The sequence below is a fragment of the Mercenaria mercenaria genome, chromosome 13, assembly GCF_021730395.1.
Source record: "Mercenaria mercenaria strain notata chromosome 13, MADL_Memer_1, whole genome shotgun sequence".
NCBI lineage: Eukaryota > Metazoa > Mollusca > Bivalvia > Venerida > Veneridae > Mercenaria > Mercenaria mercenaria.
In genome coordinates, this window is record NC_069373.1 from 44,567,804 (window position 1) to 44,583,788 (window position 15,985).

The 15,985-nt window shown below is 37.0% G+C and overlaps 1 protein-coding gene across 1 annotated transcript in view; it reads left to right on the forward strand.

Annotated features, from left to right (window-relative positions):
- The first annotated feature begins 12 nt into the window (after positions 1–12).
- The window catches only part of LOC123530387 (acylamino-acid-releasing enzyme-like), a 58,591-nt gene continuing 42,618 nt past the window's right edge, over positions 13–15,985 (forward strand). Inside the window, exons 1-8 of the mRNA XM_053521676.1 lie at positions 13–34; positions 4,079–4,312; positions 5,060–5,150; positions 5,969–6,047; positions 7,524–7,657; positions 10,779–10,916; positions 14,680–14,771; positions 15,601–15,641. Coding sequence (XP_053377651.1) covers positions 4,080–4,312; positions 5,060–5,150; positions 5,969–6,047; positions 7,524–7,657; positions 10,779–10,916; positions 14,680–14,771; positions 15,601–15,641 — 808 coding nt within the window. The 5' untranslated portion in view covers positions 13–34; position 4,079. The remainder of the gene's footprint in view (positions 35–4,078; positions 4,313–5,059; positions 5,151–5,968; positions 6,048–7,523; positions 7,658–10,778; positions 10,917–14,679; positions 14,772–15,600; positions 15,642–15,985) is intronic.

Consider the following 15,985-nt stretch of genomic DNA (forward strand, 5'->3'; position numbering starts at 1 on the left):
GCAAGGGAACGAAAAAAGGACGACGAAAGATAAGGTGATGATTACTCATTAATTTCATGACGTAAAAGAATAATCTGGTAAAAAGAACAGTGTAATTTAGGTGCATGTATTATTTTTCAAGGCTTGTTAACATTTTCATATCATGACAGGGGCTAACATTTTCATTTGCGTTAATTTTATAGTGCAATAGTAAATGGATATAAGCAGAGCTCGGATAAATTAGATATTTGATGGCAGTGGCCTCTTGTAGAATTTCTAACTTGTCCTTTGCATATGTAGATGAGAATTGTTTTACCGAGGCAGGGTTTTCCCTCAGATTTTTTATTTGGGAGTCCATGCCAGGACCCACATGGCTGCTTATTTAAGGGTCCCTAATAATTTTTGGGGGTCTACAAATTACTGATCTTGAAAATGGACATTATTGCTATAAAAATTTACCCTAAAACCGAATGAACTTATATCTTTTTAATTATGCCCCCAAAGGGAGGCATATTAGTTTTCAACTGTCTGTCCGTTCGTTCGTTCGTCACAAAGTTAACTTTTTGCATGAAGGCACTTTACTGGCGAACCACTGCACCCAGGACCTTCAAACTTCACATGCTGATAGTACTTATTGAGTACACCACCCCTACTGACTTTGGGGTCACCAGGTCAAGGTCAAAGGGGCCAATGTTAACTTTTTGCATGAAGGCACTTTACTCGCAAACCACTGCATCCGGGACCTTCAAACTTCATATGCTGATAGTACTTATTGAGTACATGACCCCTACTGACTTTGGGGTCACCAGGTCAAAGGACAAGGTGCTGTGGGGGCATTTGTCACCATTAGTAACAGCTCTTGTTTAGGTAGCAGCTGATTCAATATTTCGGAATGGCATCTTTCAAAATGACATGAGCTTCTCAATTCAGACTGATAACAAAAGGTGTGATAGTCTTTTTGTTACGATCAAATAGCCAGTCATTACCGGCAATTAACGTGTCACCTCGTGTCAGTTATGTTGTTCACAGTTTGATCTCGGTTAAAGATAATACGCGATCCTTAATTAGTATAATTAATTTTGGTGATTTCTTAATATTTCTTTCATCAAAATACTTTTAAATTTATATGCAATTAAATTTGCTTGAAAGAAAAAAAAACCATTCGATCTTTTATGGAAGGTAATGGCAATCTTAGATTTTAGCGGTGACAGTTAGCACGAAGAGTAGTATCCCTTTACCAAAATGGCGAACATCGGTAACAAAACTTGTTTTGAAGTTGGAAAATTGTCTATACCTGTGTATAATGCGCACACATGATTCGAGGGTGATCCCGGGGGTCAAAAACTGCACATTATGGGTATCTGTACAAAGAAGGTTTCAGCATTGTTCAGTGCAGAGCAGTCGCGTGACCGATTTTGCGGGTCCAGTGGATGCACAGGCACTTAAATATGCGAGTTCAAAGCAGTAAAAGCGCGTCAGGGACGCAGAAATCTGCGTCCGGGAAAACCCTGACTGAGGGGTCTTGGTTCGGACATTTCATAGGAGATACTGTTTTACAGCAGAATCGTATTATACCTTTTATTCAGGGGTCTCGCGAGGGAGCAACTTGAGCAAAATAGACACTTTGAAGCTTCAAATTTAACTTCGCTCAAATCTTAGCTCAAAGCGAAATTCAAGTCGCCCAATTTTTTTTTTTTATCCGCACTCACTAATCTGTTGACAATTTGCTCCATGTCAAACTGAGTGTTAAATACACTATAGTCAAAATAATTGGAAGTGTCTACATGGTCTAGGGGTACGGATCTGCACCCCTAGAGTCAGATTCTAGAGGTACAGATCCGTACCTCTAGACAAGACTGTTAGGGGTTTTCTAGGGGTACGGACCTCCGTTTTTCTAGAGATAAAGGGTATTTATGTTTTTCACACATTTGGTAGCAGTTACGAAATAAAAGGGACGTTTTCACAAACAGTTTCTTTTACTTAATGTCAGTTGTTGATTATTAATCAGTTCCATACCAGTTATCATTATATCTTGTTAAATAACAAAATAAATAGGTGCATATTATTATTATGCCTAGTTTTTATGCTGAATTTCATATTTAATTTATTCAGTGGTTAGATTCACTCATAAATCTGTTATCAACAGTTTGTTTTACAACAAGCTAATCGGCACGGAACAGTGTATTCATTTGGAGTTCCACTGTTATTTAGGTTTTTAAAGAGAAGGTAAACAATCAGGTGAACACTCATCTGTAAATCATTTAGATTCAAGTTTTAAGTGAAAACTGATTAAGTCTTATTTGTTATTTCATTTTCAACAAAATTTAAGCTGTAACCAACCCTAAATCTCTAGAAAAAGGAGGTCCATGCCCCTAGAAAAGGTTTTGAAAGAAAAGGTAAACAATCTGGTGAATGCTGATATCTGTAAACCATTTAGATCAATGTTTTAATTAAGAGAGTACTGGTTAAGTTTTACTTGTTATTTCATTTTCAACAAAATTTAAGATGTAAATAACCCTAAATCTCTATAAAAAAAAAAGGAGGTCTGTACCCCTAGAAAACCTCTAATAGGCTTGTCTATTATGAGGTACGGATCTGTACCTCTAGACACTTCCTTTCAGAAAAATCAAAGTCAACAAAATGACTGATTTGAAGTTACAGCTGACCTTTATTTATGCATACCATAAGTAAATCAATTAATTTCAAGCTGCTATTTTGAATCTAAATATGATTTTGGCAGTTTTCAAACACTTGATCTGTAAATTTATAGATTGAAAAATCTGTAAATTTATAGATATTCTTTAAATTTACAGATAATCTGTAAATATACCACTTTCCTAGACCTGTTTAAAACTGCACATCCCTACAAAAAACAAGTAGATTCTATAAATGTCAATGCTTTAGGTATTTTTCAACTGTTTATTTAATATGTACCATGCACAGAATGCATGTATTGGATGTAAACTTAGACCTTCAGTATCCCCAAGCATTATGAGAATGAAAACAAACGAAAAAACTGAAAGAACTGTGATGTCAAAGGAAGAACAGTGATAGAGATGGCCATACAGTTAAAAATACAAACCATTCGATCAGTATATTTTACTTGAATTTTGTGAGTATATGCAAGCTTAAATTTGAACTTAGCCATGGGTCATAAACAGGCAGTTGATTAGTTGATAAGTAAGATGAGTAAAGGAGGCAATGATTTACTTCCCTTAGACTATATAAGTATTGGAGTAATTTGGCAAAAGTACGGAACACCAGACTAGACATTGAAGGGGAAAATGAAATAAAACAACCAAAACATTAAAGGATATACAGATACCGCAATTTTACCCTACGACATATCTCTCTATTGTTGCTTACGTGTATGAATTAAAGTTTCTCAAAATGAAAGGACATTGCATTATGCAAGTCCCTTTCCAATTCCTAAAGGCTGTCTAGATCCTTTTGTAATTGTCAGGTGTCACTTTCACAGTACTTGTAACATACTGTCATCAGCAATTTTTAGTGACATAGGACACCTTTAATTACCATTAAGAATAGGAGATTCTGTGCAAAATGTACTTCTATAAGATATAAATGTATATAAATACCTGCACGATCATAAAGGTGTAAGCTCCATTTCAATTTTTTTCAATGTTCAGATATATTGTGACGTCACACGTCACAACATTGTCATGTTGTGTGGGTAAGACGGGTATAATTTGGTTAAAACCATTGAAAATCATAAAATAAAAAGAAAATTTGTTTGTTTTACATGTAAGATCAAAATCTGTTCACTCGTAACACCATAATTTACATTTTCACTTGTGTCTACGCCACTTGTGAAATATTGCATATGGCAATCACTCAGTGAAATATATTTCCATCTTACATTGAAAGAAACTGATATTCTCAATTTAAACAAAGCTGAATATGTCGGTATGCTAACACAAGTACATATAGAAGATTAACACAAAATCATGAAAAAAAATTTAAAAAAAATAAACGAGAAAAAACCCCAAAACAAACAACAACAAAATCAAACATTGAATAGCAGCATATATAATTTGAAGATCATGGTTTTTTAAAAGCAACGTTGTATATCTGTTTACAGAATGGAGAAAGCTGTGAAGCTGTACAAGGAATTGATCAAGTATTCTGAGACTAGTAGTGCCGCTATCTGCAGAGGTAGCAATGCAGGGCCTGTTGTAGTGAACACTGTTCAAGCACAGAGAGACCTGGAGCGGGCAGAGAAAGTCAAGTTCTCCAAGACATATTGTGTGGATGTACAAGAAAATCAAAAGTTTAAAGTTGTGTATAGATCAAGTCCACAGGAATTGAATAATGAGTATGAACCTTCTGTCAGTGTTTTAGTTTTCAGGCTGCACTGTGGCCGTGATGACCAATTCTTCTTAGATGCTAACATTTTCCTAAAAAATAACACTTTTTTGACATTTCCCAGTTGAGATGTTTTATATTAAAGGGCCCAGCCCTATTCCCAAATTACCGGTAGTAGAAAAAAAGCCCGGACATTACTGTTTATCAGTGGCTTATATTGTATTTTACATACTATTAAAATAGAAAATCTCAGTTTAATTGATGGCCGTTACTGACTACTAATTTATCTGAGATCAATTTGAAGCAAGTGTTCAGCCAGTTTTTCAATGGTAGCACACATTTATACTGTGTTTATGTATACAGTGTGTACTATTTTGAAACTTCTGCATAGTATAGTTAATACACATATTTTAAAACTTGTAAAATTTATGTTTATATAAACTATATGAAGTAATTGTTCATGATTTTAAATATGAAATTTGGATCTAATATACCTTTAAGTGCCATTTAGGAAGAAATTCTACATAAAGAGGTTGTTTTTCTGAAAACTTTAAATTTACCAGGGATCAAATTTAGCACCTGAATAATTGCAGAATGCAAGTAGGTTTGAAACTTGAGATTCTTTTAAATTGTTGAGAGTGGAAAAAATGTTATAATAATGTACCAAGGCTTAAAGCTTTGGATAAGGTTGTAGATATTTTCATTGATTTATAATGTATCTGAAATTAGTCATACCACAAAAATATAATTTTTATAGATTGTGGAACAAGGAATCAAAATCAGGGAAGTATCGGGCAATTGTGCGGAAAGTTCTTGACAAGAAGAAGGAAGAAAAACAGTATTTAGAGGTAAAATGAAATCTGTTTATTTTTGTATTTTCATTGCTGGGTCAAAATTTTGCACATTTAAATTTTGAGTATGTTCTTGAGATTTAATATTCATGAATATTTATGCAAGGATTAATTTTTGCAAAGTGCAGGGCCTCGCGAATATAGCGAAAATTAAACCCTCACAAAAATTTCTGCTTTTACAGAACTTCCACAGATAAGGTTAGATTTTATTTTTCTAATTTCAAAAGTTACTGAGTACCCGCCCGCTTAGCTCAATAGGGAGAGCATCGGTCTACGGATCGCGGGGTCGTGAGTTTGATCCTTGGGCGGGGAAGTTGGCAGTTACTTGCCGAGAACAGGTTTGTACTGGTACAGAATCCAGGCACACTGGTTAGGTTAACTGCCTGCTGTACATGACTAAAATACTGTTGAAAAACTGCGTTAAACCCAAAACAAACAAACAAATTAAAAGTTACTGAAAGGTGCAGTAATTATATGTACTTTTATCTGCAGTCGAGTTGAAATAACTAATATATAATATACCTGTTCTAGCTTCTGTAACTGTTGGGGGGGGGGTGGGGGGTGTTTAATTGTGAATCAAATGTAGGATTGAAATCTACATTAGTATTAAATGAGTTTGTTGGTTTTGCCTTAAAATTGACAAAACATATTGAAATGCTGCTGCTGAGGCTACTTCTACTTATGCTTGTTATTGGTGATGATGATGAGATTTTGCTACAGTAAAAACGAGAAAACGGTAGATTGATAATGTTGATTTAATGGCCACATTATGATGATATATAAAATATCTGTCAAAGCTGTATTTAATTTATCAGATATGGAATGGCAGTACCAAGTTGGAGAATTTTGATGTTCTGGCCTCAGAGAAACATGGAAAGATATATGACAATGATGGTTTGTAAAACATTTTTTTCTGGAGAATTTTATGTATACATACTCTTTTGTGAAACTTGCTTTTAATCAAAATTAAGAAAACATTGATGCTGAAAATGGAAAGAAAATTGAAGAATTCATTAAAGCATGCCTAAGTCCTCATTTTAAGCTGCTATCTTGAAAATTCTTAAAATTGCCAGACGGGAGATGATTAGCACCTACAGTTGAACTTTGTTCTCTCGAACCTAATAGTACCAGCAAATAAATTCCAGTTATCTGTAGTTCAAGCCATAAAAAATATACATTAGGCCAAAAAAATTTAATGTTTAGTTTCTTAGGCCACTTCTTGCAAAATACAATGAGGCAGTGCGGATTTTTTTTTATTTCGATTTTCTTTTTTATTAACGACATTGCCCGTTTTATATGGAATCCAGTAATGTACATCCATTTCTAACACACTTAAAGACATTGTATCTTACGTAGATAATAATTTATCATGACAATACTTGTTCTGAAGGTTGCATTGTGCACTCAATATAATCTGAGAAAATTACTATATATATTAAACAAGAAATTGTTGAAGCATTGACACCAGATGAAATTGGCGACAGAAAAAACATGATCACAAAAGCTCACATTGTCACTGGGTGACTGTTGACCTATAACATATCATTTATCAAAAGAAACTCGAATTAAAGCACCATGAAAGTTTGTATATAATATGTTTGATGATGTTTTTCAATTTATGTTGATAGGAAAACTATGGTGGAATGTTGGCACATTAAACCAATGTCCGGCAGCCCATATAATAAACCCGGGTTGGTGGTGTAGGGGATACAGTCCTGGACTTGTAATCTCTAAAACCTCTGACTGAAACAGGGTCGTACGTTTGAGCCCTGCTACCAACTAGGATTCTTAAAATTTATGTGAGAAAGTACGCAGTTTCTTATGGACTTCAGGGTCTAGTACTGGTCTTTCCAAGGAGTGATGGTTAGGTGAACTGACAGCCTGATATAACTGAAATAATGCTGAAAATGGGTGTAAAACCGAACACAGAAACTGATCCGTATCAAAAAAGCACTTCTTTTATATAATTGTTCTCAGTGCAATAAAAAAGATATCAGCTCCGCGCAGTCTGGTCAGCATCCATGCTGTTCACTTTCAAAGCCTATTGCAATTAGAGAAACCATTAGCGAACAGCATGGATCCTGACCAGGATGCACGGGCTGGTCTAGATCCATGCTGGTCGCAAACGCATTATGTTGGTTTTCTCATGGCAAGGATCAAATGTTTCTAGTCATTTTCTCAATGAATTAAACTAAAACTTAGAAGATCACAATAAAAGTGGTCTTAGATTAGATCTGTTCTCAATACAAGAAGCATTGGTAAAACTAAGCAAAAAAATGTAACAACCTGATAATGATATTTTGGACTGCTTCACATGTAGCACTGAGTAGTCGCCATTGGTGTAAACAGTCCTATATGAAAATGTTCCAGGATATTTTGGGTGTCTGGAGTGGACGGCACAGGAAGACAGGTTGATGTATACTGCAGAGAAGAAATATAAGAAAGCTGTGTCGTATTTCGCGAAACCCAGTGAGGACAAAGAAACACAAGATAAAACAGAACCAGTAAGAGGGATAGGAATACTTTGAGAAATGAAAAACCTGTGAATATTTGTTTTGTTTTAAGTCAAATTGATATGGTGCAGATCTTATGGCAACTTTCTGGCATTTAGTTGTGAAAGAAGACTCCCTTCTGGGGTTGTTTCAGATACAGGCAGGCACCTGAGTAGAATTACTGACCTACAGTAAGCCGCCCTGATGTGTTCCTCACATGCAAGAATTTTGAACCCACTGCATTGAAGGGCAAGTGATTTGTGCCGCACCATGAAAAAATCAATATAGTGCTTTTGCGACCAGCATGGATTCAGACCAGCCTGGGCATCCGCGCAGTTTGGTCAGGATCCATACTGTTCGCTTTCAAAGCCTATTGCAATTAGAGAAACCATTAGGGAACAGCATGGATCCTGACCAGACTGTATGGATTTGTAGGCTGGTTTGGATCCATGCTGGTCGCAAATGCATTATGTTGGTTTTCTCATGGTGTGGCTCATTTGATGTTAGCTACCTTAACCACTCCACCACATACACCTGTTAGATATCTGAAGTAGATACAGATACGAATGGTTTGGTTGTATCTTCATTTTGTTGGGTTTTATGTGAAACCAACAAAGTTCAGGTGAGGAAGACCCCATGTAGCTCTGACATTATTCATGTCACAGGCAGGCCTCTAGGCCAACCACCCTTCTTCTGCAAACCAGGATGATGCCTTTCTAACCGAAAGAAATTTGGGCTTGAAAGTCATCTATCTGTCTTCTGTTCATCATATTTCTTGTACGTATCATAACTCCAAAACCATTTAAGGCATCAATTTCTAATGTAGTGTATAGATTGGTGGCAATGAGACAATGTACAGAGGGCAAGGACCAGTTTGATAGATCAAAGGTCAAGGTCACAAGCAGCACTTGGAGTTCAAATTTGGCCCTTAAATTTTGTGTCCAGAGCATTACTTAAATACTATTTAGGGTATTGACTTTAAACTTTGCATATTGGTAGGTGATCAAAAGATGATGTGCAAAGTGCATGAATTAGGTTTTTAGTTCAAAGGTCATGGTTTCATATGGAGCTCAAAGGTCAAATTTGTCCTTCATATTTTGTGTCAGGAGCAGGGCTTCGGAAATTTGCCGGTTTGTCGGTTTTGGACCGATTTTTGACTTTTCAGACCGATTCATGAAGTGAAAAAACGAAAAAAATCGGTCCCGTAAAAATGGAGACAAGTATAAATTTCGGTCTGATATCTCAATACACCATCTACTGCCAAGCAGGAAATTGTTGGTCACACCCTCAGATAATCAATAAACGTGTCGAACGGTGTGATTGTCACTTTGATAATCGGTCCGTAATTAGCACGTGACGCAATCAGTGCTCGCGCGGCACATTCTTTAATGTTTGCAGACAGCCGACTGCAATGTATTAAACATTTTTGACTGGTTTCCAAATATGTCTGACTGGATCCAAATTATTTCGACGGGGATCCACTTCTTTTATTTAGAATCCGACGGATGGTTTATTTCAAAAGGCTATGTTTGATCACGGTAAAAAACAAATGGTCACTGCATTTAATCTAAAAGAGCTATATAATTGTACATTATAGGTCTTTGATTTAATGAGACATCACACAGAAAACCGATCAAAATATTTTTTATAATTACTTGATTTGAAAAAATTACAAGATTCATTTGTTGGGGCTCCAGTTGAAACAAGTGCAGAAAATTGTCTTTGCAACCTGACTGTGCAAAAAAGAAAGAGAAAAAAAATGGACTGGCAAACACGAATGATAAAGAAAACCGGAGTGGCGCTGTTTATCAAATTGGTCTTTTAAAAAACGTTTCAAAATGAAATTTTGTTTACATCAGAAGAGAACATATAACTTTATAAAATGTAGTTGCTTTGAAGTACAACATAAGTGAAATGAAATATCCGTGGCCAGCACGCGTGACCTTTTGGTACTATACATGCGGGAAATTCGATCTCAGCGTTCATATAATGTACACATTCGGTCCGCGGCAGAGTATTCTTAAAATACTGAGTCTGTTAAGCAGAGAATATGTGTCGTGTAATTCACTTTGACGCATTGTATTTTATAGAATTCTGTCAAAGAATGAGGAAACATCACAAAGTATCTGCCGTGTATACGGTACCGGTCACGTGCGTTGGCTTTTAGACTAGTTACGCACACAGTGTCAATGCCTCGGTAATTTTATCCTTACAAGTATTTTCTCGGAAAAACATCGAAATTTAAACAAAGTAACGATCACACATAACACTGAATAACTGTCTTCATTGTATGGAAACACGCGGTGACCGATAACTCTGTTTTAATGCATGACATGCTTATTTCTTTACTCTATCACGTTTTACAAAATATGTAATATTGGGAATGCAGTGGGTGGGGTAGCGCCGATGTTCAGACCGATTGAGTTATCAAAATTTCCGGAGCCCTGGTCGGGAGCATAACTTAATAGCCATTCAAAGTATTGACTTCAATCTTGGCATATAGGTAGGTGGCAATGAGATGATAATGCAGAGTGCATGAACCATGTCTGTTGGTCAAAGGTCAAGGTTACAGCAAGGTCAAATCTGTTCATCATATTTTATGTCCAGAGCATAACTTGTGACCCTTCATTGTATTGACTTAAGACTTGGTGTATAGGTTGATTGCAATGAAATGATGTGCAGATCGCATGAGCTTGATTAGAAGATCAAAGATCAAGGTCACAAATTGAGTTCAATCAACACCCCCTGTCCCATTTCCTCCCAGGGGCCTCCATGTCCATGTGGTTAAGGTCGCTGAGATCAAATCACTTGCCCCTAATTGATATGGATTCAAGCCTTACTCTGGGTGTTGAATTCTTCAGGTTAGGAAGCCATACAGCTGGCTTACGGAAGGTCGGTGGTTCTACTCAGGTGCCTGCTTATAAAGAAATAATGCTTGAAGGGGCACATGAGGTCTTTCTCCACCATCAAGGCTGGAAAGTTGCTGTTTGACCTATAAATGTGTCAGTGCAATGTTAATCCCAACAAAATAAATAAATAAATACTTCCCTGATCTTGAACTTTGGCCATTGATATTCTTACAGAAATCTTTCTTTATGAAACTTCTTCAGGTATATATTTGTATTGTTCACAGGGAGAGGAATATGTATATAGAGAGGAATGGGGAGAAGGCCTTGTTGGTAAACATCAGTCTGTTTTGTGTATACTGACCATTGCCACAGGAGACATAGAAGTGGTTGACAGCACACCTGAAAATGTCTGTATAGGACAGGTAAACATCAGTCTGTATTGTGTATACTGACCATTGCCACAGGAGACATAGAAGTGGTTGACAGCACACCTGAAAATGTCTGTATAGGACAGGTAAACATCAGTCTGTATTGTGTATACTGACCATTGCCACAGATGACATAGAAGTGGTTAGGGGCCTCCGTGGCCGAGTGGTTAGAGTCGTTGACTTCAAACCATTTGCCCCTCATCGATGTGGGTTCAAAACCTCATTTGAGGCGTAGAATTCTTCACGTGAGGAAGCCATCCAGCTGGCTTACGGAAGGTCGGTGGTTCTACCCAGGTGCCCGCTCGTGATGAAATTATGTACGGAGGGGCACCTGGGGTCTTCCTCCACCATTAAAGCTGGAAAGTCGCCATATGACCTAAAATTGTGTCGGTGCGACGTTAAACCCAACAAAATAAAATAAATAAATAAACATAGAAGTGGTTGACAGCACACCTGAAAATGCCTGTATAGGACAGGTAAACATCAGTCTGTATTGTGTATACTGACCATTGCCACAGATGACATAGAAGTGGTTGACAGCACACCTGAAAATGTCTGTATAGGACAGGTAAACATCAGTCTGTATTGTGTATACTGACCATTGCCACAGATGACATAGAAGTGGTTGACAGCACACCTGAAAATGTCTGTATAGGACAGGTAAACAATCTGTATTGTGTATACTGACCATTGCCACAGGAGACATAGAAGTGGTTGACAGCACACCTGAAAATGTCTGTATAGGACAGGTAAACAATCTGTATTGTGTATACTGACCATTGCCACAGGAGACATAGAAGTGGTTGACAGCACACCTGAAAATGTCTGTATAGGACAGGTAAACATCAATCTGTTTTGTGTATACTGACCATTGCCACAGATCACATAGAAGTGGTTAACAGCACACCTGAAAATGTCTGTATAGGACAGGTAAACAATCTGTATTGTGTATACTGACCATTGCCACAGATGACATAGAAGTGGTTGACAGCACACCTGAAAATGTCTGTATAGGACAGGTAAACATCAATCTGTTTTGTGTATACTGACCATTGCCACAGATGACATAGAAGTGGTTGACAGCACACCTGAAAATGTCTGTATAGGACAGGTAAACATCAATCTGTATTGTGTATACTGACCATTGCCACAGGTGACATAGAAGTGGTTGACAGCACACCTGAAAATGTCTGTATAGGACAGGTAAACTTCAATCTGTATTGTGTATACTGACCATTGCCACAGGCAACATAGAAGTGGTTGACAGCACACCTGAAAATGTCTGTATAGGACAGGTAAACTTCAATATGTATTGTGTATACTGACTATTGCCACAGGCAACATAGAAGTGGTTGACAGCACACCTGAAAATGTCTGTATAGGACAGGTAAACTTCAATCTGTATTGTGTATACTGACTTTTGCCACAGGCAACATAGAAGTGGTTGACAGCACACCTGAAAATGTCTGTATAGGACAAGTAAACTTCAATCTGTATTGTGTATACTGACTATTGCCACAGGCAACACAGAAGTGGTTGACAGCACACCTGAAAATGTCTGTATAGGACAGGTAAACATCAATCTGTATTGTGTATACTGACCATTGCCACAGGCAACATAGAAGTAGTTGACAGCACACCTGAAAATGTCTGTATAGGACAAGCAATTATCAATCTGTATTGTGTATACTGACCATTGCCCCAGGCGACATAGAAGTGGTTGACAGCACACCTGAAAATGTCTGTATAGGACAGGTAAACATCAATCTTTATTGTGTATACTGACCATTGCCACAGGTGACATAGAAGTGGTTGACAGCACACCTGAAAATGTCTGTATAGGACAGGTAAACATCAGTCTGTAATGTTACTGGCATTGAAAGCAGATGCCTGTTTGTGAATTTTTTATCCCCCCGCCAAAGGCGAAGGGGATATTAGAAATGCTCTCCGTCCGTGCGTCCGTCCGTCCGTGCGTCTGTCCGACCGTGCGTCCGCAACGATCTTTGTCCGGAGCATAACTCCAAAAGTACTGGAGGGATTTTCGTCAAACTTCATACACTTATAGAACACATTGGGAGGAAGTGCAGTGTGCAAGAACAATAACTCTACCTTGCCTATTTTTTAGTTATTCCCCTTTATCATATTTTCTTAAAAAAATTTGTCCGGAGCATAACTCCAAAAGTACTGGAGGGATTTTCTTCAAACTTCATACACTGATAGAACACATTGAGAGGAAGTGCATTGTGCAAGAACAATAACTCTACCTTGCCTATTTTTTGAGTTATTCCCCTTTATCTTATTTTCTTAAAAGATTTTGTCCGGAGCATAACTCCAAAAGTGCTGGAGGGATTTTCTTCAAACTTCATACACTGATAGAACACATTGGGAGGAAGTGCAGTGTTCAAGAACAATAACTCTGCCTTGCCTTTTTTTGAGTTATTCCCCTTTATCATATTTTCTTAAGAAAATTTGTCCGGAGCTTATCTTTTTCATGCATGGAGGGATTTTGATATATCTTGGCACAAATGTTCACCCCTTTGAGGCGTAGTGTCAAGCGCAAGAACCAGCTCCCTAGGTCTAAGGTCAAGGTCACAGAGGTCAAAGGATACAAAAATGAAAACCTTGCCCGGAGCATTTCTTCGTCATGCATAGAGGGATTTTGATATAACTTGGCACAAATGTTCACCACCATGAGCTAGAGTGTCATGAGCAAGATCCAGGTCCCTAGGTCTAAGGTCAAGGTCACACTTAGAGGCCAAAGATCAGATACAAGAATGACTTTGTCCGAAGCATTTCTTCTTCATGCATGGAGGGATTTTGATGTAACTTGGCACAATTATACACCATCATGAGACGAAGTGTCATGCGCAGTTCCCTTCTTTAGAATTACTTCCCTTTGTTGTTACTTTAAATAGCTTTTACTGTAACTTTTTCATTACTAGTCATAGGGGAAAGTCGAGACCACTTTTCTGTAGTACAACATGCATGCTACATCCAATTTTGAGTTGTATTTTGACCAAACTCTAACCTGGTAAAGATTTTTGTGTGGACTTACAATTTTTTTTTTTTTTAAGATTAACTTCCCTCAGTTGTTACTATAAATAACTTATATTGTAACAGTTTTATAATTGACCATAGGGAAAAAACAAGACTACTTTTCTGTGGTACAACATAGATGTTACTTTCCAATTTTAAGATATCTCTACCTGGTAAGGAGGTTTCTTGAGGACTTAGAAAAACAAAAGACTTAAATGATTACTAAACAACCACAAAATTAAAATTCCATTTGCAAATACAGCTGCTAGAGTAAAGAAATTTGCTGTGACGGGCATATATTGTGACATTCTGGCACTCTTGTTCCCTGTTAGCTTTCCATTCCTTCTTTTTACAGTAGCCATATAGAAAAACATCATAGCTATACTGTTCATGAAAATTAATAAAATTTAGCAGTAAACCACCTCACTACTGACTTATTCTTTCTTCCACATCTTTAAAACCCCTGATGCGGACCACATCTAAACGGTTCTTCAAAGCTTTCCCCAAAATTAATACTTTCAGACACTAACTTGCCAGGAACTTTAGCCTTCAGTTATAATATACCCGGCGGGGGGATTGGCCATGTCTAACATGGCTCTTGTTATTTAATATTATGTAATATTTTTTATTTCTAATTTGATATATCAGTATGATTTTATAGTCAACATTTTAGTTTTGTCCTTTAGTGTGCATATTAATGGTTATAATGGTGTATTATTAGGCCAAGTGGTTACCAGAAGATTCAGGTGTTGTTTTCACTGGTTGGCAGCATGAACCTTACAGACTCGGATTGATATACTGTCCCATAAGAAAGTATGTTTGTTTTTATTCCATTAAACAGTCCTTTTTCTTCAAATTCCTTAAAATGAAGTGAATTTCTCTAATTTTATTTCTGTCCTGAAAGATTATTAGTTTTATTATATATCTACAAATTTTCTAGGGGCATCTAGTGGTTTAGGTTGTTGACTTCGAATCACTTGCCCCTCACCGATATTGGTTAGAGCCTCACTCGGGGCATTGAATTCTTCATGTGAGGAAGCCATCCAGCTGGCTTATGGAATAACCAGGTGCCTGCAGGTGATGAAATAATGCTCAGAGGGACACCTGGGGTCTTGATGTTCCATGTGTCAAAAGGTTTACCGTTTCGAACTTATAAATTTTCAGTCTTATTGATCTAAAATTAAGTCAGTTTTCGCTTATATAACACAAGAAATAGGAATATGTATATGATAAAGACTCATTTAAAGAGTACCTTGATCTGCAGTGATGCATTCAGCTTGAGTGGATTTTGCCAGGCTGGATCGCACTCAGTGCAAGCGCCTTGTGGGATACAGGCCTGGCAAAATCCACTGAAACTGAATAAAACGTTGCAAATCAAGATACTGTTATAATAATGCTATTACATTGCATAACATGCAAGTTCTGTAGAGCAAACACCACAGCGAAAATTGGAATGTGTTTATTGTACTGAGATTGTTTCTCTGTTTAGGTTGATTTACTAACTAATTTATTAAAAGATTTTTGTCTAATGAGAAAGAAAGTACCTGACTTTATAGCGAGATGTGCAATGATAACTTTACTTTCAAACTGTTGGATAACTAGTGATGTTGTCCTATCTGACAATACTATGGTTATATTACAGGAGCACAATCTTTCATCTGAATCTGGAGACTAAACAATGTGGTATGTATGTGAATTTAGATACTAGCTGGTACCTGTGAAATCATTATTATTCTAGGTGGCTGTTTTTGATATGAAAGATTTCCACTTTAGCAAGGTTAACCTAGTTAATGACTAGCCTGGAATGGATGGAACATTTTATGTACAGTCAAGCCCACAGCAGGTGTTATAGCTAGTTACAAAGCATCCAATCTAGGCCTATACTGCTTGAAACAAAAGAAGAAAAAAATCAAATAAATCAACTGCTTGGAACAAAACAAAAAAAAATTTAAATAAATCAACCGATATTGAACATTTAACTCTGATGTCAGCCATACGTGGATCACTAACATTATAATACAGTCCAC